Below are 23,131 nucleotides of genomic sequence, written 5' to 3'. Positions count from 1 at the left end.
ACACAATTTTTGTTTTTCTCTTTCAAACAGCTATAATTAAACCTTTCTATTTTTATACCAAGATTTTGAAGAGAATATTCCTTGAATTGATGTCCATATATATATATATATATACAAACATACATATATATCTATATACATATATATGTATACATACATATATATATACATACATATAAATATACATATACATACATATATATATACATACATATATATATATATACAAATATATATATATATACATATATATATATATACGCCGGGTCATAGTGCTAATGCATGCATATACAGCTGCATGCATGCACACATACACGCAATTAATGTCCAAATCTCCGACCAATCACATACAGTTGGCTGACATTCAACTGGCGTATCAAGTTTCGGGCATTTTGATTGGGTTTTGTATAGAAAATTCACAAAAAATTCACTTCTGTTGATTTTTTAATGGCTTTGCGGGGTGACTGGGGAAATGTAAAGATGTGCACGACCATCTTTGGATGGTTTTGAATAACCATAGAAAGTGCGAGCCCTCTAACTGAAAAATTGTGGATTTGTATAAAGGACACACACACAGACATTTTGTCGTTTATATATATAGATATTTATATATATATATATATACATATATATCTATCTATCTATATATATATATATCCATATATATATACTTATTTATATATATATCGATATATATATATATCTATATCCATATATATATATACATATCAGTCTCTTTTGCTGAACTGCTAAGTTACAGGGACATAAGCACACCAACATCGGTTGTCAAACAATGGTGGAGTACAAATACAGACACACAAACTGATACATATATATATATATATACATTGGGCTTCTTTCAGTTTCCCTCTATGAAAATCCACTCACATGGCTTCGGTTGGCCTGAGGCTATAATAGAAGGCACATGCCCAAGGTGCCATGCAGTGGGACTGACCCCCAGGACCATGTAGTTGGTAAGCATGCTACTTATCGCACAGCCACTCCTGAGCTTTGCAAATTTTTTGCTGAACATGTTCTGATAATTTGTTTACATTGATCAAATATTTGTGATGTACATTAGTTCATTCCTTCCATCAAATTGACACTACATGTACAGGTCTATGGTGTACCACAGGTCTGATAGTTGAAGTGATTGCAGAGCAATGTGAAATGAAGTGTCTTGTTCAAGAACATAGTGCATTGCTTGGTCCAGCAATCAAAGCCATGATCTTGTGACTGTTAGTGCAATGTTTACCCCTTGGTCATGCACCTGAGTTTATATATGTACTGTAAATCCTCGAGTATAATACGCAGAGGATCTTTAAGGGGCTGTACCTCTGAAAAATCTAGACCTTGTGTATAATACACACCCCTTCTCTAACTTGAGTCAAGGACGTCTATATAACGTCCTTGGTTTGTAAAACTGTATACGGTAACGTCCTTTATTATTATTGTATATATAACATAATGCAAACGTGTAGCTTTTTTGTGCATTTTGTTTGCAGAAAATAAAGAAATAACAGTAATAACAGTAATAACGTTTAATAACTGTCGCTTACTGCAAGTTATGGATGATTCTTTTATGACTTCATTGCTTTCAGGCTTAGCTTAAGGTATTTTAGTGTCCAACATCACAAAATGCATCTGAATAAACATTGCTGGACAGCAAATAGAGACTCGGACATTGCTTAGAAAATAATTTTCCTTTTAAACTTCGTATATGGTACGCACTGGGGATTTTGACCTTTAAATTTGGGGAAAAAATGTGGATATACTTAAGGATTTACGGTAGTCAATAACAGGGGTTTCCTCCATATCTATCCCAAGGCAGTCTGTTTAAATTATGGTTAGCATTGAGTATTGTTTTATCAACAGCAACAAGAAAACACTTCATTGGAAAGTAAAATCTTAAAGGTATTTTGGAGGTGAGCTGGCAGAAACGTTAGCACGCCGGACAAAATGCTTTGTGGTATTTCATCCGCTGCTGCGTTCTGAGTTCAAATTCCGAAATGTGTAGCCGTATTTCGTCTGCTGTTAAGTTCTGAGTTCAAATTCCGCCGAGGTCGACTTTGCCTTTCATCCTTTCGGGGTTGATTAAATAAGTACCAGTTATGCACTGGGGTCGATATAATCGACTTAATCTGTTTGTCTGTCCCCTCTGCATTTAGCCCCTTGTGAGTAGTAAAGAAATAGGTATTTTGGGGCAAATGCTGATCATGTGAATAATTTCTTACACAGAAATATGACATACTTACAGGTGCAGGTGTGGTAAGAAGTGTGAGCGTGTATATATATATACACACACACATAAGCGTACCTGTGTGTACAAATATAAGGTAGCGAGCTGGCCAAAACGTTAGCATGCCGGCCGAAATGCTTAGCAGTATTTTGTCTGCTGTTATGCTCTGATTTCAAATTCCACCGAGGTCGATTTTGCCTTTCATCCTTTTGGGTTCGATAAATAAAGTACCAGTTATGCACTGAGGTTGATGTAATCGGCTTAATCCCTTTGTCTGTCCCCTCTATGTTTAGCCCCTTGTAGGGAATAAAGAAATAAGAAGTTAGCTTCCCAACCACATCATTCCAGGTTCAGTTCTAGCACATGGCACCTTGGGTAAGTGTCTTTTACCAAAGCCTTGTGAGCGAATTTGAAAGTAGGAAACTGAAAGAAACCCATTGTGTGTGTGTATATATATATATATATATATATACATATATGTGAGTGTGTGTCTGCGTTGATTCTTCCACCACCACTTGACAGATAGTGTAGGTGCCCTCAACTTAGTAGTTCAGTAAAAGAGATTGATAGAATAAGTGCCAGGCTTAAAAAAGAAACAAGTAATGGACTCAATTCATTCGACTTAAAGAATTCTTCAAGGCAGTGCTCCAGAATGGCCACAGTCTAATGACTGAAGCAAGTAAAAGATAGAAGATATTTGTCAATTTCAGCCAAATCTTGGAGGTTTTAAGGGTTCGGTGTTGTTTTGTCATGGCCAATACTGGTGTCACGTAACTTGCACCTGTGCCAGTGGCACGTAAAAAGCATGATTTGAGTGTTGGGCCTCATGGAGGGAATGACAAATGACTGAGACCCTTGATGAAATGCTGCACTTGGGTAGAAGACCCATCAAGCCAAATGAAATCGTAGTCATGGCAGATACTGGTGTCATCCAACTGGCACCTGTGCCAGCAGCACAGGTGACATGTAAAAGCTCCCATTACGCTCTTGGAGTGGTTGGCGTTAGAAAGGGCATCCAGCTGTAGAAAACCATGCTAAATCAGACTGGAGTCTGATGCAGCCCCTCAGCTTACCAGCCCTAGCCAAACCATCCAACCCATGGATAACAGATGTTAAATGATAATGATGATGATGGTGGTATCTTTTGACATAGGCGGCAAGATGGCAGAAACATTAGCACGCCGTGTGAAATGCTTAGCGGTATTTCGTCTGCCGCTATGTTCTGAGTTCAAATTCCGCCAAGGTCGACTTTGCCTTTGATCCTTTCAGGGTCGATAAATTAAGTACCAGTTATGCACTGGGGTCGATATAATTGACTTAATCCATTTGTCTGTCCTTGTTTGTCTTCTCTGTGTTCAGCCCCTTGTGGGTAGTAAAGAAATAGGTATCCTTTGACATGTGATGAAATGTAATGGTTACAGGTCCATAAGGGGCCACTTAAAAACTATATTTGTATCATCCGTAAGATTATGGATACATGGGTATATATGTATGTGTGTATGCATTTGTAAAAGTGAAAAACTTAGAATTTTCAAGAAAAAAAAGGGAAAAAAGAAAAGAAAAAGAAAGAAAAAATGAACATCTTTATTTCAAAAAATAAATAAAAGAAGAAAGAAATATTGCTGAGATGTGAAATGAAATGAAATAATAAGAGGAAAAAAAGATAATTGTTATAAATTGCTTAAAATTTATTTTTATAATTTTCATTTCATATTTTTTTCCAATTTTTGTGGAGGTGGGCTGGGGTAACATAGACCCATACACACATACACTTACATGCAGAGGAGCATGCATACTTATGGAGATTATATATACATGTATATACACATACATACACATATATATATATATATATACACACATAGGCATACTGGTGTGTATAAATATAAGGAGGTCAGTGTTTATTTTATTTATCTATACACACTCTTATGTAAGTATTGAAGTATGCATACTCACACAAACATACATACACACACACTCATCCATGGATATACACACATACACGCTTCTAAGTATATATATACAAGAAACTACGCACGAATATATATACATATATATATATATGTGCACAAGCAAACACGCATATTCATATAACATGCATACATATATATATTTATATACACAGATAATCACACAAAATGTTTTTTTGTTTTCATAATCTTAAACCAAAATAATTGTAACAGTAATAATAATAATAATAATAATAATAATAATAATAATAATAGTAATAGTCGTCGTCGTAGATGTAGTAGCAGTAGTAGCAATGGTGATAACAATAATAATAATCATAATAATGATAATGATAATAATAATGATAATAATAATAATAATAATAACGATAGAAATAAAAATAAAATATATGATAAACTGAGGGGAAATAAAAACAATAATAAAACAGATCATATATATATATATATAATATATATATATACACACATATATATGTACATATATTTGTATATATATATATATATATATACATATATATATATATATTTATATATGTATACGTATAAATTTTTCATCTCCTGAGAAATGACAAACCCATCATGATATAACATGGATACAGGGGATTACATTAGTCAACAAGACATATAAGAGCACAGGAGAGCAACAATAGGCATTTCAAAATTTTTATTGTTTTTTGGTTTTTTATTATCTTTTATTGGTTTAAAATTCTACAAAAGACCATTTTCTCAATCTCGCCCTGCATCGAACTTCATGCGTCCACATTTGCACAAGCGCATATAAACACACATACACAAAGAGAGAAATGCACACTTTCATATGCATACATTGATATATATATTCCATGTTGTGGCCTCGCTTACTCACTCGTGATACAGAGTTTCCCCTATTTCTGCTCTTCAGGATAAACGAGCAGAAATAAGAGAAAGGTGAAACTAACAGTAGCAATGCCTCGATTTAGACGTAAATGAATAAATGCCACCACTACATGGATTAAGCGACATGTATTGAATAATTTTCTTCTGTTGTTTGTAAATTCTGACATACATATATACAAATATGTGCACACACACACACACATATATATCTACATACATACAAACACACTCACATATACAAATTTTATATATACATACATAGTCTTAGAGCAATATATATCTGTATATATAGGTTTATATATATATATATGTTGGTATATGTATAAAATGATTATATTTAAATATATTTATATACCTACATGTATATACAGATGAATATAATATCTATATATATATATATATCTATATATATGTATGTGTGTATATATGTGTGTATACTTGTATATACGTAGATACACATATATATATCTATGCATATATCTGTCTATATATATATATATATATATACACACACACACATTTATGTACACAGTTATACATGCATTTATGCATACACATGCGTATGTTTGTAGACATATATATATATATTCATTGAACCTTTTCACTGTGTTGTTCCTTTAGATTTCCTTGGAAGTATTACTGGTTCCTCAGATAGGGAATACTGTATACATGTGTTTGTATAAATATATCTATATCTATATATATTTAATCATCTCATAATAATGACTTTTACTACTACCTCAGTCCATCTAATTGTATATATCTCTTGTTACCTTTCATAAAAAGCCTTTTCTTCTTTTTTTATTTACAATGTGCATTGTCGTTGATTTTTCTTATTTTCCCCTTACATTTCCACGTGTATTTTCTATTTTCTTTTTGTAACATATTTCTTCTATATATATATATATACATATATATATAATATATATATATATATTTATATATGTATACGTATAAATTTTTCATCTCCTGAGAAATGACAAACCCATCATGATATAACATGGATACAGGGGATTACATTAGTCAACAAGACATATAAGAGCACAGGAGAGCAACAATAGGCATTTCAAAATTTTTATTTGTTTTTTGGTTTTTTATTATCTTTTATTGGTTTAAAATTCTACAAAAGACCATTTTCTCAATCTCGCCCTGCATCGAACTTCATGCGTCCACATTTGCACAAGCGCATATAAACACACATACACAAAGAGAGAAATGCACACTTTCATATGCATACATTGATATATATATTCCATGTTGTGGCCTCGCTTACTCACTCGTGATACAGAGTTTCCCCTATTTCTGCTCTTCAGGATAAACGAGCAGAAATAAGAGAAAGGTGAAACTAACAGTAGCAATGCCTCGATTTAGACGTAAATGAATAAATGCCACCACTACATGGATTAAGCGACATGTATTGAATAATTTTCTTCTGTTGTTTGTAAATTCTGACATACATATATACAAATATGTGCACACACACACACACACATATATATCTACATACATACAAACACACTCACATATACAAATTTTATATATACATACATAGTCTTAGAGCAATATATATCTGTATATATAGGTTTATATATATATATATGTTGGTATATGTATAAAATGATTATATTTAAATATATTTATATACCTACATGTATATACAGATGAATATAATATCTATATATATATATATATATATATCTATATATATGTATGTGTGTATATATGTGTGTATACTTTTATATACGTAGATACACATATATATATCTATGCATATATCTGTCTATATATATATATATATATATATATATACACACACACACATTTATGTACACAGTTATACATGCATTTATGCATACACATGCGTATGTTTGTAGACATATATATATATATATTCATTGAACCTTTTCACTGTGTTGTTCCTTTAGATTTCCTTGGAAGTATTACTGGTTCCTCAGATAGGGAATACTGTATACATGTGTTTGTATAAATATATCTATATCTATATATATTAATCATCTCATAATAATGACTTTTACTACTACCTCAGTCCATCTAATTGTATATATCTCTTGTTACCTTTCATAAAAAGCCTTTTCTTCTTTTTTTATTTACAATGTGCATTGTCGTTGATTTTTCTTATTTTCCCCTTACATTTCCACGTGTATTTTCTATTTTCTTTTTGTAACATATTTCTTCTATATATATATATATATATATATATATATATATATATCCACACACAAACGTATACATACATTGGTCAATGAACTTAAAACAGTTGCTTGAAAGAACTTAATGTTGAAGTAAATAAAGCTAAATCAATGTTCAAGACACCCAGGAATACTATTCAACCAAAGTTCTGTTGAATTCTAAGACAGGTCCTTAAAATAATTTATCTAATAAACATCACTCATGCGGAAAATAATGAGCAATCAGGTTGTGTGAGGCACGTCTTGTGGAAAGCCCGGTAAACCTTTCCTGCTACCATTCTTGAATGCATTGTTTTCTATCTAAGCAACATTTCATTAAAATTCCTCTCAGTGATATTCCTGGGGACTAAAAACATACATATTGATTTTTTGGTGTTTAAACCTGCCATATCCGGCCAAAACATAGCTTCTGTTTTATATTCTAACTGGCCATACCTTGCCTTTCACACCTATCCTCCAATGTTGTTCTATTCTAAAAAAACAAATAATCAGATCATTGAAATGTCAGATCTACAAGATAATCCATGGTTAATTCAAAACAATGTGAATAGATAAGCATTACATTTGACAGAGAAACCTGAATGCTTAAGAGTTAAACTGATTATAAATTTTGTCAGATGCATGCTCCTTCTGTTATTGTATGTGTGTGTATATATATATATATATATATATATATATATATATACATACATGTACACACATACTCAGGCCAAGAGAAGTATATATATATGTATGTGTATATATATATTTGGCATTCGCCATGATAGATCGCTAGCCACTACACATTCTTATCTACTCTCATTTCTTTCTGTGGAAGAGCGTAGGCTCGAAACATTAAAGACTTTTTTACTTTCCGAGCATTATAATAATACATCTGTTTGTTGTCAACACCACCTGTCTTCGTTTTTAGTTTTTTTGTAAATTCTCCCTATATATATATATACTTGTACACATTTATATGTTTATATATATGGAGTTGATTGGGACATTAAGTTTTACTTTAGAAGGCTTACTGAACCAGCCAAAAAGTGGCAACGTAAGTCTCAATCAGCTCACTGTTAATAGCAAATTATTCTCTACAAAACTAGGTTGTGTTCCACTGTGAGGAAATGGTTTTTAAAAATTTTCTTTTGATTTCTACAAGTTGACTATCAATACCTCAATACCAAATAATACCTATACATATACATGTGTATATATTTAAGCATTTAAGTGTGTGTGTGTGTCTATGCATTATCATTTATATATATATATATACATACAGCATGTATATAATATATATGTATGTGTATATAAATGTGTGTATATATGTCTGTATATATATATATCTAATATTTAATCATATCAAAGGGAAATGGAAATTAATTAAAATTTTCACTTCCAGTGGCCTAACGTGTAAAAATTAAGTCCAAAGACTATGTATTAGTCATAAAATACAGTGTACATTTAAACACATTTTGTTCCTGTCAAATTTTTATCCCTAATTTTGTGGTTATAGAACCTAGCTGTTCTTTCCAGCGTGTTGAATCCCACGAGTGGATTCCTCATGTGTTTAAATGTATACTGTATTTTATGACTATCATATATATATATATACACATACACACATTATATATATATATACAAGGTACAGATATATAAATACACATATATATGTATGTATACACAGGTGCTTTTTCTTTTTCATCAATTATGCAATATCATTTATTTGGTTGTTTTTGTTTTTCGCATCACAGCTCTCTTTCTTTCATTCTCTCTCTCTGTGTCTCTGTCTCACAAACACACATGGTATACATCTCTCTCTTTCTCATGCTGTATCTCTCATTCCCTCTCTCTCACTGTCACTCTTTCTTTCTCTCTAGCCATGCCATTAAATTCTTCGATTATAAACTATTGCCCTTTTGTTTTGTTGAAAAATCATAACACCAATGGAAGCAGATTGCATGCTTTAGGTCCCTTGTTCTACATCCATTCAGCACTAGCGTATGGTAGGAAGAACATGATTCATAGTCAGGAGTTTCATGGATTGGGTTTTGCGGGAATGTGGGACTGGAGAAGGGTAGAGAGCTTTTTTTTTTTTCATTTTCTGGAGGGGTTAGGGTCAGGGGATGGGGGTATGGGAAATTAAATTAAATTTAGAGAGAAAAAAAAAATGGTAAATATATTTATTTAATGAAGAATTTTTTTCTCGAACCATCGGGGCTGTATAATGGCCCTAGTTTAGAAAGGAAAAGGCATCGCTAGCTTGAGAAGGCAGGGCATAGATCCATTTATAATGGACCCGAAGTGATGCCACTGTAAGTTTTAATTTTACATTTGGATGTGTGTATGGTTATGTATAGGTATGTGTGTATGTGTGTGTATGTGTGCATATGATTGGGAGCAGGTAAGGAGTATTTAGACATAGATGTACATTTACTCATATGTCTGTCTGTATATGCACATATACACACACACACACATATATATATATTTATATGAATACACACATATAATTACACATACATGAATAGTATGTTCACGTTTAGGTGGATTGATTTTTGGAGTGGTATGTGTTACATATATTCTTTTGTCTATATCCAAGTCAGTTAATGTGTGTATGCATAAAATGTATATAAATACATATATATATATATCATATATATGTATATATATATATATATATTATATATATTATATATATATTATATATATATAATAAATACATATGCATGTGTGTGTATATATATAAATACATGTGTTTGTGTGTGACTATATGTGTATATATATATATATATATATATATGTATGAATGTGTATAATTTTTATTTCAAGTCTTTTTAATTTGTTTGTGATGGTGGTGGTGGTCGTGGGAGGAGTTTGTATATTTTTTTCTTATATCATAGTTTTTCTGTGAATGTTGTAGCTGGGGCATTAGGAAGATGCATATATATTATATATATATATACTTATATTTATATTTATATATATATATGTATAACTTTTACACCTGGATGTGAAGTAGAGAGCTGGGATGTTAGGAAGAAGAAGAGAACTTCACACCTGGCTGTGAAGGTGAGCACAGGATGGGGGTAGGAAGAGGCGAAGAACTTCACACTTGGGTGTGAAGGTGAGCGCTGTTAAACTTCACAGGATGGATGTCATTGTCACTCTCGTCTGTTATGTTCATATCACTGTCATCAATGTCACAGAGTCCAGAAATGTCGGAGCAAGAGACATTCGTCGATGTACAGCCGCCCACCGACACACTCATGTCGTCCGCCATTGCTGCCGTTGAATGTTCATAGTCGCTGGCATCAAGTGGAGGGTACCTGGCGAGAGCGGCACCCCTACGCAGGTGACGCCGCAACCGGCACCTCTCGCTGTTCTCCTCTTCATCACTATGTGGAGGCTGGTTGCCGTTTTCAGCGCCCGGTGGAGCTGGCCAGTTGTCGAGGGCAGCACCACCAGGTGGCTGGTCGAAGTCCGGCATGAAGTTAGGATGGAACCGCTGGGGTCCTTCGTTGACCCCATCGGCATAAGGCGCTAAATCAAGGAAATGGTGGAAGTTGGCAGCAGGATGGAAGTCAGCAGCATTGTTGTCATCGTCGTTATCGCCACATTCGTAATCCCCGCAATATTCAGAGTCATTATCCATATCGTCCATATCAGCATCGTTGACATCATCTACGTGCGTGTTTGAGTCGTTACTCTGTGGAGTGGAGCTTGGAGAATCCAAAATTTCTTTCACTGGTACCTCACTGATGTTTGGTAACGTGGTGTGTGGAGCCGCCCAGTCTGAGGTGTCCCAATGATAGCCTGAAATGAGGAAGAGGACGTCAATGAAAGGACACCGGTTTAAACTGGAGGGTGACAGAGAGAGAGAGAGAGAGAGAGAAAGAGAGAGAGAGTGAGAGAGAGAGAGACAAAGAAAAACCGAAACAAGGTAAAAAAAAAAAAAAATTTTAAACACGTGGAGGGAAGGCTGCAGTGCGAATCAGAAGGATCACCGATGAGGAAGGGGTCGGAGTAAAAAAAAAAAAAAAGAAAAGAAAAAATGAAAGAAAGAAACTAAGAACAATAATAACAACTGCAACAACAACAACATTAGGTGATAGTGTTGGGGTGGGGTTTTTTACATCACAGAAACATTTCGGGGTAAGGGGTAAACTTTTAAAAAATGACAATGAAAGGGTCGTAGTAGCAGCAGCAGCAACATCAGCAGTGGCGGATTGAAAAGAGCAAGGGAGCAACAATAAGAAAAACAACAATTACAATAAAAAAATAAATAGCGACAGCTGCAGCAGCATCAATTCTGAACAGAAGGACAGTGTGACACACACATCGGAATGACAGCCGGTCACTTACCTTTTGAAAGGGGACAATAAACGGGTAGCTGCTTAAAAACTGAACTGATGTCGTTTGAGTTTAGTAAGGGAACGAGAATGAACCAGAGTGGAGAATGTAAGAAGCCTGACTGTAGTATATAACCTTGCCGAATGCCGCTACAAAGTTGTTGAAATGTAATTAAGAATCCCAAACCTTCCTACCAAATGTAATTCTGCATATAGGTCATGGATGGAATGACTTTCATTACAAGCCTGATACGATCAAAGTCTGTCTGGAACAAGACAAGAACAAGTTAGCAATATATAATAATATATACATATATATATATATATATATATATATATATATATATAGTAATACATCACAGTATCATAGTATCACTGGATGGTGTTATACATCACTGGTCACAATGCACTTTGCATTACATACATTATATATATATATATACATACATATATATATATTATCTCTTATCTCTTAAGAGTTGAGTCAATGAAACCCTTGCTGTGATTGTTCAGCCTGCTAGGATTAGTAGTTAAATCTCCCTCAAATTGCATTCTACTCCGATAGACACTGGGTTATATGGACTGAGATACACTATGTCTATACATATATAAAAAATGGGATGGTATTACTGGAATGTCTGTGATCATCAGTCTGCTCAATTAGAGTTGGCCTAGGGTTAAATGACAGCCCTTGACAACTTGTTCTTCTGGCCCCACTAGAAGTGTTTAGTAAAGTCATTATAGTTACAGTCAACCTTACTGCTTGACAACATCCAGTTTTTTTCTCGCCAAGTAATTAACTTACAACAAACATTATTGACCTAAGGAACAAATCTATCGAAAATGACTTACATAAGTTTTGAACCTGTACCATAGGTTTTGTTTTCCTGTTCTTATTTAAGGTATATTATATTCAGAACTGCAACATTATTCTTGATGTACATATGTCTCCTCTTTTTAAGCTGGTATAGTTTAATTTTCTAGCGAGATCTGGATGCTGCCTTTGGCATGTTAAGCGAAAATGCAGACAACCACAATTCTTCCTCGCTTTCTGCAGTTCATTTGCTCATTTCTGGAATTATTGTTCCAACAGCTACATTCATATTTATTCTCCTGACAAACCAGTCACTTGTGAAGCAAATAGAGTGTGATTGTCTGGTAGGAATACTGAAGCAAGTAGGCTTATGCTTGATGTGTGATTCTAGGACAATTATGCCCTTTTTTACAATCAAACAAGGTAAAACGTCAGAGTAAGCACCTGGAGAATTGAAACCTTATTCTTGACTCAAGTGTTGCTTGTAGACTTTAAGCAGGATTCTATATGATTCATCATCATCCTTTAACGTCTGCTTTCCATGCTAGCATGGGTTGGACGATTTTGACTGAGGGCTGGTGAACCAGATGGCTGCACCAGGCTTTCAATCTTGATCTGGCAGAGTTTCTACAGCTGGATGCCCTTCCTAATGCCAACCACTCCGATGCCACTGGCATGGGTGCCAGTCAGGCAGTACTGGCAATGACCACGCTCGAATCTTTTTACATGTGCCACTGGCAGAGGTGCCAGTGAAACGACATTGGTAACGATCATGCTCGAATGGTGCCCTTTTACGTGCCACGGGTATGGAAGCCAGTTGGCTGCTTTGGCAATGATCATGCTCGGATTAGCACCCTACTAGCACATGCACAAGTGCCAGTAAGGTGACGCTGGTAACGATCGTACTTGAATGGTGCCCTTTTATTTGATAACAAATTATCATTGATCTCAATATGACTTCCTAGACCATACTAGGAAGTCATATGAACTTTCTAGTGTCATATCACGTAGATCTATGTGAAGCGAAGGCCTACATTCTCCATTCTAGTTTTACCTGAGAAACCATGAAGGTAAAATAGAATGACTAATTAGTAATCAAGACAGAATAACACCAATTTCTTTTTTACCTGTCTCTCTCTCAGTCTTACAGCACACTTTCTCAATCTTGTCTTGTATTCTTCTCCCAGTCTCTCTCTCTCTCTCTCACACACACACACGCACCCTCACACGTATACACCTTTGTCACAATTCCTTTTAATCACTCTCACCTTTTTTTTTTTCAATCAATGTTCACCCTTGCTGTACAACATTAAAGAATTTATCAAGTTAAAAAAACATAATTCCATGCAAGAGTAAAGATCAAATTCTTTCACAACAAAACGGTAAAATGAGAATACAATACAAGAGACGCATAGAAGGGAAATTATTTTTAACAGTAAAAGATGGAGAAAAAAAAAAAAATGAAATAATGCGGCAGAACAATTCATAACGGAAACAATATCCTTAGGTTATATATATATATAATATATATATATATATATGTTTATATATATATATATATATATATAATATATATATATATATATATATATATATATATATATATATATATATATATATATATATATATAAATGAGAAAAGTGACCTAGACAAGCAGACATTACATGTACATAGACAAATAGCATGAAAGATAGACAGACAAACAGACAGACAGTTAGATAAATAGATAGTTGGATAAACATACAGATAGATAGATAGATAGATAGATAGATATAGATAGACAGACAGACATACAGATAGACAAGTAGGTAGATAGAGGGATAGATAGATAGATAGACAGACAGATAGATAGCATAGACAGATATATATACCGAATATTAAATTTAATAAAAGCAATATTACATTAAAAACTGCAATGAAAGAGTTCATATTATTGCATGGCATCGCATATGCACAAGATATCAGAAATTAAGAGAGATTAAAAAATAATAAACATAAATTTAATAATGAAATTAAAGAACAAAAATCCAAAAAGAAAATGCAAAAAGGGAACTGGCAAAAATTAAAAGCTATAAAATTAGATTTAGAATTTATGAAAAAAAAAAAAATTTTTTAAATAAGAAATTGGCTCTGGTTCTTAAAATGCTGACTATTTCCATCTGAGAGAGAATAAAATGCTAAATGAAGAAAGGTAAAAAAAAAAAAAAAAAAAAAAAAAAAAAGAAGATATTTTTGGTTTTCTGCAGAGAGGAATCCAGAAAAATAAGGTAGGTAGAAAAAGAAAAAAGAAAAAAAAAAAAAAAAAAGAAAAATGAAATTAATTTTTTTTTTGCATATAAACAGAAAAAAAAAAAAAATTGAGTGTAAAAAAAGAAGGGAAAAGGGTTAAATTAAACGATATTAATCCTAAGTAAACAGAAAATGAAATTCTAAAAAAAAAAAGAAAATGTTTTTAAATGGGTTTAAGTAATTTTATTAACTTGTAAAGAATTTTTCTTGTATCACAATATGTTTTCAAAATGACCACAGCTGGTTTATTGGCCAGGGTAGCAAACACCAAACAGTAATGTTAAAAGTTCATGTCTTGCCCTCCTTAAGCACTGAATCGTAACCAAAGTTTCACACCAGTTGGTTTCCTTACTCTGGCCCCAAATGATGGCTAACTTTTGCAGGGGACACACGTATAATGACTTTGATCAAACTGACCCCTTCCACCCACCACCAATATTTGACCATCCTTTTATCATTTGTAAAAGAATAAATGACAAAACTGACCCAAGTGGAATTTGAACTCAGCATGTAATGGGTCAGAACAATTACTTCAAATTATTCTGTAAGATGCGCTAATGATTTGAGCAATGCACCATCTCACCATTTTTACAGAGGCACAAATTTAGAAATTCGAGAGGAGAGACTGAGTAATTATACTGATGTCCAGTAATTGGCTGGTACTTTTATTTTATTGACCTCAGGTAATAAAAGCCTCCTGAAGTTAAATGGTCAACTCTTGTTGAATATTGAAACAAGAATATTTATAAAGGTTAATGTGACTGAAAATATTGAGAAAATGTTAAGAATTTATGTAAATAAAGTCAGCAAGTCTCTGAAAAAATAAAGACTTTTATGACCACAATTCCACACAGGTGGAATTACGGTCACGACTATCTCTAACTTAAGTATTGTTAGGTGTATACATAAATCAACATATAAATATTGATTGGACCAACTGAAATCTCCTAATATCATCGTTAATGTAATGACAATTATAATTATAGCTTAAATATGGACATTTCGGTATGGATGTTCCAGGCAGGGTGGTCGTATTGGAAAGATTATAAACGAAAAAGGGGAACTGTAACTGAAAGAGATTTGTTATAAGAGGCTGAAAATTACAAGAGAAACTGAGAACTGAAAGGAAAAAAAATAAATGTAAACCAGAAATAGTTATGTCAGTAGGGGGGGGGGGCGGAATAAAAGGATACCATTTTAGAAACTCTCCCAGAATAAAATGAAAATAAAAGTGAAAATAATAATAATAATAATAATAATGATATTAGTAATGATAAAAGAAGGAGAAAAAGAACGAAACAGAAAAAGATTTGAAGCTGATTTTGATATCAGGGAGTGTCTGACCCTTGTGAAGAAGATATAATAGCGGCGATGGTAGTAGAAGGAAAACTGAAAGGAAAATTCTAGTAGAATTTCAATTCAGAACTGGAGAGCCAAAATTGATGAGCAAGTGCTGATCAATAATGATTTCTATTGATTTAATTTCTCTTAAGCAGAAAACTGAATGTTGAAGATAAAAATAGATTCTAGTAAATAACCCCAGTATATGACAGTTACTTAGTGAAACTAGTAGTAGCAGTGGCAGAATATTAATAATTCTTTCTAATTTTAGCACAAAGCCAGCAATTTTGGCGGGTTGGTGATTGATTACATTAATACCTCTGTCAGTGTTCAGATGGGTAGTCATGATGGGTATACTGGGCTTCGTATATTTTATCCCAGTGTCACTTTGATGGCATGCACTGCTCTCTCACTCAATAATAATAATAATAATAATAATAATAATAATAATAATGGTTTCAAATTTTGCCACAAGAGCAGAATGATCAGAAGAGAAGTGTAAGTCAATTACATCAACTCCAATGCTTGACTGCTACTAATTTTATCGACCCTAGGTCAAAATTTGAACTCAGAACATAAAGACAGATGACATGCCCCTAAGCATTTTGGCGGCATGCTAACAATTCTGCCAAGTTGCTGACCACCACCTTTGATAATAATAATAATAATAATGAAACCCCCTTCGGCCATGCCTGACCATGGAATTGCACCTCGAAAGTTACCCTCCCAGGCACAAGTCCGGGTAAGGTTGTTTATGGAAGATCAGCAGTCACCCATGCATACCAGCCTCCCCTCTCCACACCACCAGTGTTATCCAAGGGAAAGGCAAAGGGGCCGATACAGCTTGGCACCTGAGTGAACTGGAGCAATGTGAAATAAAATGTCTTGCTCAAGAACACAACACGCAGCCTGGTCTGGAATTCGAACTCACAACCTCATGATTGTAAGCTCGACGCTCTAACCACTGAGCCATGTGCCTTCACAATAATAATAATACTAATAATAATGCTAAAAAAAGAATAGCTATAGTAATGTAACCCTCCCCAAAATGAAACAAAAGCAAACAAAACTAAACCTCAGAAAATGACAGAAATAATTAATGAGAACAACATCAGAGAAAAGGCAATACCAGTAGTAATAATAATAATAATAATAATAATAATAATAATAATAATAATATATATATATATATAATTATAAGAAGCAGGAGAAGAAAAAGGTGAAATGTGATAATATCAAATAAGGTTTGGTGAGAGAGTCTGTCTACAATTAGACTTGAATTCTCAGGTGATGGTCACTATATAAAAAAGATTAACAAGTGCTTAGAAAAAAGTTTGAAAGAGGTGCGGGTGCATAGCTAACAACGACAACAGCAATGACGGTGATGACAAAGTGACGACCGATACAAAGATGACGGGTGCAAGTTTTGACGTGAAATAAAGTGAGAGGGTGATGGTGGTGGTGGTGGTGGTGGTGGCGACGACGATAACGACATGAAGATGAGGTCAAGAAAATAAATAAATAAATAAAAAATACAAGAAAAAAGTGGCAGGTAAAAGAGGTGAAGGTGGAGGATGTGTGGGGGAAGTGAAGGAGGTGATGATATATTAAGACATGCAGAGGGTTGGATGATCAATAGATGGCGACACTGTAGTGTATTTAACATTTCAATAATATATATATGTATATATATACATATGTACATATATACATGTATATGTGCATATATATGTATATGTGAGTGTATGTGTATATATATAAATATATATATATATATGCACACACACACACACACACACGTATATACATTTGCATATATAAATATATATGTACAGGTGTGTGTATATATAATATATATATATATATGCTTATAAACTTTCGTAAAGATCAAAATGAAAAGGCAGAGGGTAATAAAAAGGTATTAAAATGTATTAACACATATACACACACATGCACACACACATACATACACACATGTACACTCACACACACGCACACACAGCCCTTACGGAATGCTTTTTTTCTGAGAAAAGAAATGTCTTTGAAGTAACCAGCTGCTCAAAGAGTCCAGTTTTGGTTCAGTTTTATCATTACAAAAAGAAAAAAAAAAAAAATGCCCCACCCCCAACCACCATGAATTTATGAATTACTAAGGCAGCTTCTACTTGATCACTTGATCTGCTAAAAGTGGCAGCTAATTACACTGTACTGTCTTAAAAATGGAGGATATATTGAATACTATAATACTAGCTATAATAAGACTGAAAAAACAAACAAACAAACAAAAAAAAGGTTTGGTTTGGTTTGGTTTGGTTTGGTTGGGAAACCTTTGATGATAAAAAACTGTTAGATTAGGACTGGACTGATTGTTAAACAATAACAACAAGAAAGGAAATGTTAATTAATATACTCTGTTAATTAATATACTTGACAATTTCTGAACAGAAGACTTGCAATACCTATTATTATTATTGGCCCACAACAGCATGATTGGCCTGGTGTTAAACAACAAAATCAGGGGAGAATACAGTGGACAATGTAACCCTAGATATACTATGTCTTAACAAATTGACAGGATGGTTAGATATATTATGTACATAATTTACAATTGATGGATATTTGTCCTCATCTTGTTTGTTGTCAATACGTTTCGGCTGATACACCCTCCAGCCTTCATTAGGTGTCTTGGGGAAATTTTGAACCTGGGTTCTCATTCCTAAGGTATTTTTCAATGTCGTTGTTATTATTATTATTATTATTATTCAGGTCACTGCCTGGGATCGAACTTGGAATCTTGGGGTTTGTAGCCCATGCTCTTAACCACTATGCCATATGCCCGTCCGAAATTTCCCCAAGACACCTGATGAGGGCTGGAGGGTATATCAGCCGAAACGTTGTGTTAACAACAAACAAGATGAGGAGAAATATCCATCAATTGTAAATAATGTACATAATTCCTCATCTCTTAAATATAGAAGTGTAGGATGGTTAGGATTGGAATAGTTTTGATCTTAGGTCTGTCAGACCTCTGGGAACAGTAATGAAAGATGCATTAGACAATGTGAGCCTACATAACTGGGGCTGATGAAAATTTAGGGGATAGTCATTTGATCAAGTCTTCGATTGAGACAGAACTATAAAACTAATCAACACCCCCACAATATATCTCCTTGTGCTAATCCTTCACCTAAAATTGTTTCATTTGCCTTGACATCTTTGAAAATCCAACAGATGGCAACAGATGCATTAATTCTCCCACTGGTACCTCCACCCCACTGCAGTACCTGACACTGCATCAAAATGTAACCATATTCTTCATACTCAATACCCCTGAGTTTAAAACCCAATTCTACAACCATTTTTATTCAGGAAGTTTTCTTAGGTTTTTTGTCTCATTCTAATTGTTCAGCCAAATATAATAGTTATTTATTCCCACTGTATTGAATTAATCATATTTTATTGCAGCTTTGAGATTTCAATGATGTGATTGTTAATTTTTACAGTGACATTGTAGGCTAGATGTGGTCAGATTTGGCCAGTTTGAACATAAAACTGCCAGAACACATGGGCTCTAGATGTCCAGTTTAAATGCTAAAAAGTTCACTTTTCAACCATAAAATTTCTCAAAATGTGATCTAACTTTAGTAAAAATAAAGCATAAATAAAATAAAATAGAAAAAATATTTTAGTTTGAGTCACAACATCTATCTAAAAGTACCTAAAAGTAACATTTTTGAGCAAACATTTTTGAGATTCACATAGCTAAAGTCAAATGAATGTCTCTTACTAAAAATCAAATTTTATTCTATAATCCTGATGACAATATTTAGCTCAAAACCAAAACAAAATAAAATAGAATAGAATAAAAGAAGAACAAAACAATCGAAATATAGAAAACATATTTTGGCTAGATCAACATCTTTAAAGCAGATATAAAAACTAGAACAGTAACCTTTGTCTATAATCAGTTGGTTTTGTTGTTGTTTAGCTTGTTCTTCTGTGGTATCAAATTTTAACAAAGGCTAAAGTTTTAAAGCCTGTTACTTTAGCAAAGGCCACAGACTCTAGAACAAAGAGTCAAGTTTAAATGGAGAATGTTAACATGGATCATAGATACTGAATTTTAGCCAGAGCCATGGTCAAGAACATTTTGAAGAACATTGTCAAAGAAAGGTAAGAGACGAATGGCTATGAAAAAAAGATGAGCTGACTCTAGTCCTCCAGAAGGCCATCTGATGTGACCTTTTATGGATAATTGTTCCAAGAAAAATTGGTTTTGACAGTGACCAGAGGCACTGACATAAATGAGGAAATACAAAAGAAAAAAGAAATACTTGGAAATGAGGAGCCACTCATATATATAAATATATATATATATATATATATATATATACAGGGTGTCCTAGAAGTCGTGCACCATTCTGGTTTTCCTTAAAAATAATTAAAGCATTTTATTTTATTATATTTTTTCTGCATGTTTTATCGTAGAGGGAGCTCAATTCGAGCATTTGTTGCGGTTAATTTCAATAGTGTTTTTGAAATCAATAACGGTGTATTCTTTTAAAAAATCCCAGTGGTACGCAACTTCTGGGACACCCTGCATATATATGCACACACAGACATACATGTATATATGTGTGTGTGTGTACTAAAACAGCCACATATATGCGAGTGGGTGCTAAAACATATATATATATATATATATATATATATATAGTCACATTAACATCTTTGAGAGCTTGCTGTCAGACTCAGAAGTAGGATGCAAACTTGATCACCAGAAAGAATAGTCAACCTCCCTTGATAGATGCCCACCACATTGATCTTAGGTTTACAAATTCATAAAATATATTACTATTAGAAATATTTGTTTTTTTTAATTTTTATTACATTTTTTTTTTGAAATATAAAAAAAAGGTCACTAAAAGAAAAATGGTCAATAATCCCCCCCCCCCAGTTATTCACAGTTTTTGGTTGTTTGGGAAACAATAACGATATAATATTTTTGTTCTTGACTCATTTAAAGACTTGATCAAACCAAACCAAATTTCTAAATTCTATGTAGAATGTAAAGAGATTTGGCATCAACATGTAAGAACAATAAAAAAAAACAATAATTAAATAAATATAAAAGATAATCGAAAGGAAAAATATATAAACAAAAAATCAAAACAAAAAAAAACAACAAAGAGATGTCTTGGAAAAAAAAAATTGAATCAAAGATGTCCAATGCACGATAAAAGAAAGAATATTATCAAGAACTGTCATGCCAACTAGCCAAGATAATATGAAATACTCAAGATCATTCTAGAAGGCAAAAGTCAAAAGTCAAAGATCAAAGCATTAGACTGGAGTCATTCATTGCATACAGGAGGAAAAAAAAACAAAAAAAAAAAAAAATCAACTAAATTCTTTGATAATTGGTATTTGGTAGTCTTTTATTTACTGGTGTCTTAAAACTGTCTGTAGTTGTTTGTTAGATTGTTTGTCCGTCTGTCCAATTATTTGTCTGCTTTCACTCTCTGTTTTAAACATGCAAATATCTGCACACACACACACACACACATCACCACACCTGTCTTTCTTTGATTCTCTTTTTTTTCTTCTTTTTTACTTGTTTCAGTCATTTGACTGCAGCCATGCTGGAGCACCGACTTCAGTCAAGCAAATTGGTCTCAGCACTCATTCTTTGTAAGCCTAGTACTTTTTCTATCGGGCTCTTTTGCCAGACCACTAGGTTACGGGGATGTAAACACACCAGCATAGGTTGTCAAGCGATGAGGATGGAGGAAATCACAGACAAACACACACACATAGACACATATACAAAGGTCTTTTTCAGTTTCCATCTACCAAATCCACTCAAGGCTATAGTAGATGACACTTGCCCAAGGTGTCACACAGTAGGACTGAACCCGGAACCATGTGGTTGATAAGCAAGCTACTTACCACACAGCCACACCTGTGCCTATGAATTCTTTCCAGTTTATATGGCTTGACTAGTCCAAAGAAGTATACATACATACAAGCATCTCCACACTTCCATACATGCACACACATTCAAACACATACTCACATTCTCATGTTTAGTCACATACACACATACTAACTTTCACTCACATACACGTATGCAGAAACCCTTTATTTGGTAGTTACCAAAGTCAAACTACCTGGGGTTTCTCACCTTAGATCCAAGTAGCCAATGGACTATTTGGTTAATTGTAGTAGTTAACCAATAGGTTATTTAGGCCATCATAGCAGGGAGAAAGTGAAGTAGTCTCCCCTTGCTGAATCACTAGCTTAGTGATTAGAGTGTTGGACTCATGATTGTAAGATTGTGGTTTCAATTCCTGGAACAGGCAACGCATTGTATTCTTGAGCAAAACACTTCATTTCACATTGCCGCAGTCCACTCAGCTGGCAAATATGTGTGATCCTGCGGCAGACCGGTGTCTTGTCCAGGGGGAGAATTTATGTACCAATGGAACTGGGAAACTGGCCCTTATGAGTTTGCATGACACGGGAAGATAACTTTACTTTTTTTACTGCTCAATCAGAACTGACTTGACACTCAACAACAACAACATGAACATCATTAAAATCAATATCACAATCATCAATATTTGTCATCGTCATTATCGTCAACATCAAAAACAATAAATTTACCAATAATGTTGATTTAGCAATGTGTTGGTTAATGCATTCATTAACGAATTAAAAAGTCATCTCTATGTTATTTCATACTAACAGTAATAGTAGTGGTAGTAAGTGATAATAAAAGCAATTGTAGTAGTAATAGTAGTAACAGTAACAATAATAATAATGAAAATTGAATTGCTCGTTTTGTTGTCGTTTAACTGTTGTTAGAACAAGCCATACTACTGTGACTAATGTCTGTTAGTTTTTGAGAAAACGCATGAAGTGTTGGGGAAACTGAATTGAGAAAAGAAAAAAAAAACAAACCCACAATTTATAATGACACCTAATTAACAGACACACACACTTTCATACTTATATATCATCATTATTTTATGCCAATTTTCCCATGCTGTCATGT

General features: G+C 33.6%; 1 protein-coding gene across 15 annotated transcripts in view; it reads right to left on the bottom strand.

Annotated features, from left to right (window-relative positions):
- The window catches only part of LOC115218656 (protocadherin Fat 1), a 185,814-nt gene that overhangs the window by 4,576 nt on the left and 158,107 nt on the right, over positions 1–23,131 (bottom strand). For 7 of the 15 annotated variants that reach the window (XM_036508413.1, XM_029788581.2, XM_029788582.2 and 4 more), the window contains one exon: positions 10,094–11,093. In XM_036508413.1, coding sequence (XP_036364306.1) covers positions 10,387–11,093 — 707 coding nt within the window. In that variant the 3' untranslated portion in view covers positions 10,094–10,386. Of the gene's footprint in view, positions 1–8,507; positions 8,522–10,093; positions 11,094–13,211; positions 13,219–21,370; positions 21,382–23,131 lie in introns of those variants that run through there. The other 8 variants (XM_036508417.1, XM_036508419.1, XM_036508418.1 and 5 more) reach the window with 6 other exon arrangements.

Source organism: Octopus sinensis, linkage group LG13 (assembly GCF_006345805.1).
Source record: "Octopus sinensis linkage group LG13, ASM634580v1, whole genome shotgun sequence".
In the NCBI taxonomy this organism is placed as follows: Eukaryota; Metazoa; Mollusca; class Cephalopoda; order Octopoda; family Octopodidae; genus Octopus; species Octopus sinensis.
The sequence above is the reverse complement of the archived record's forward strand: the minus strand, read 5'-3'. Positions and strand labels throughout refer to the sequence as shown.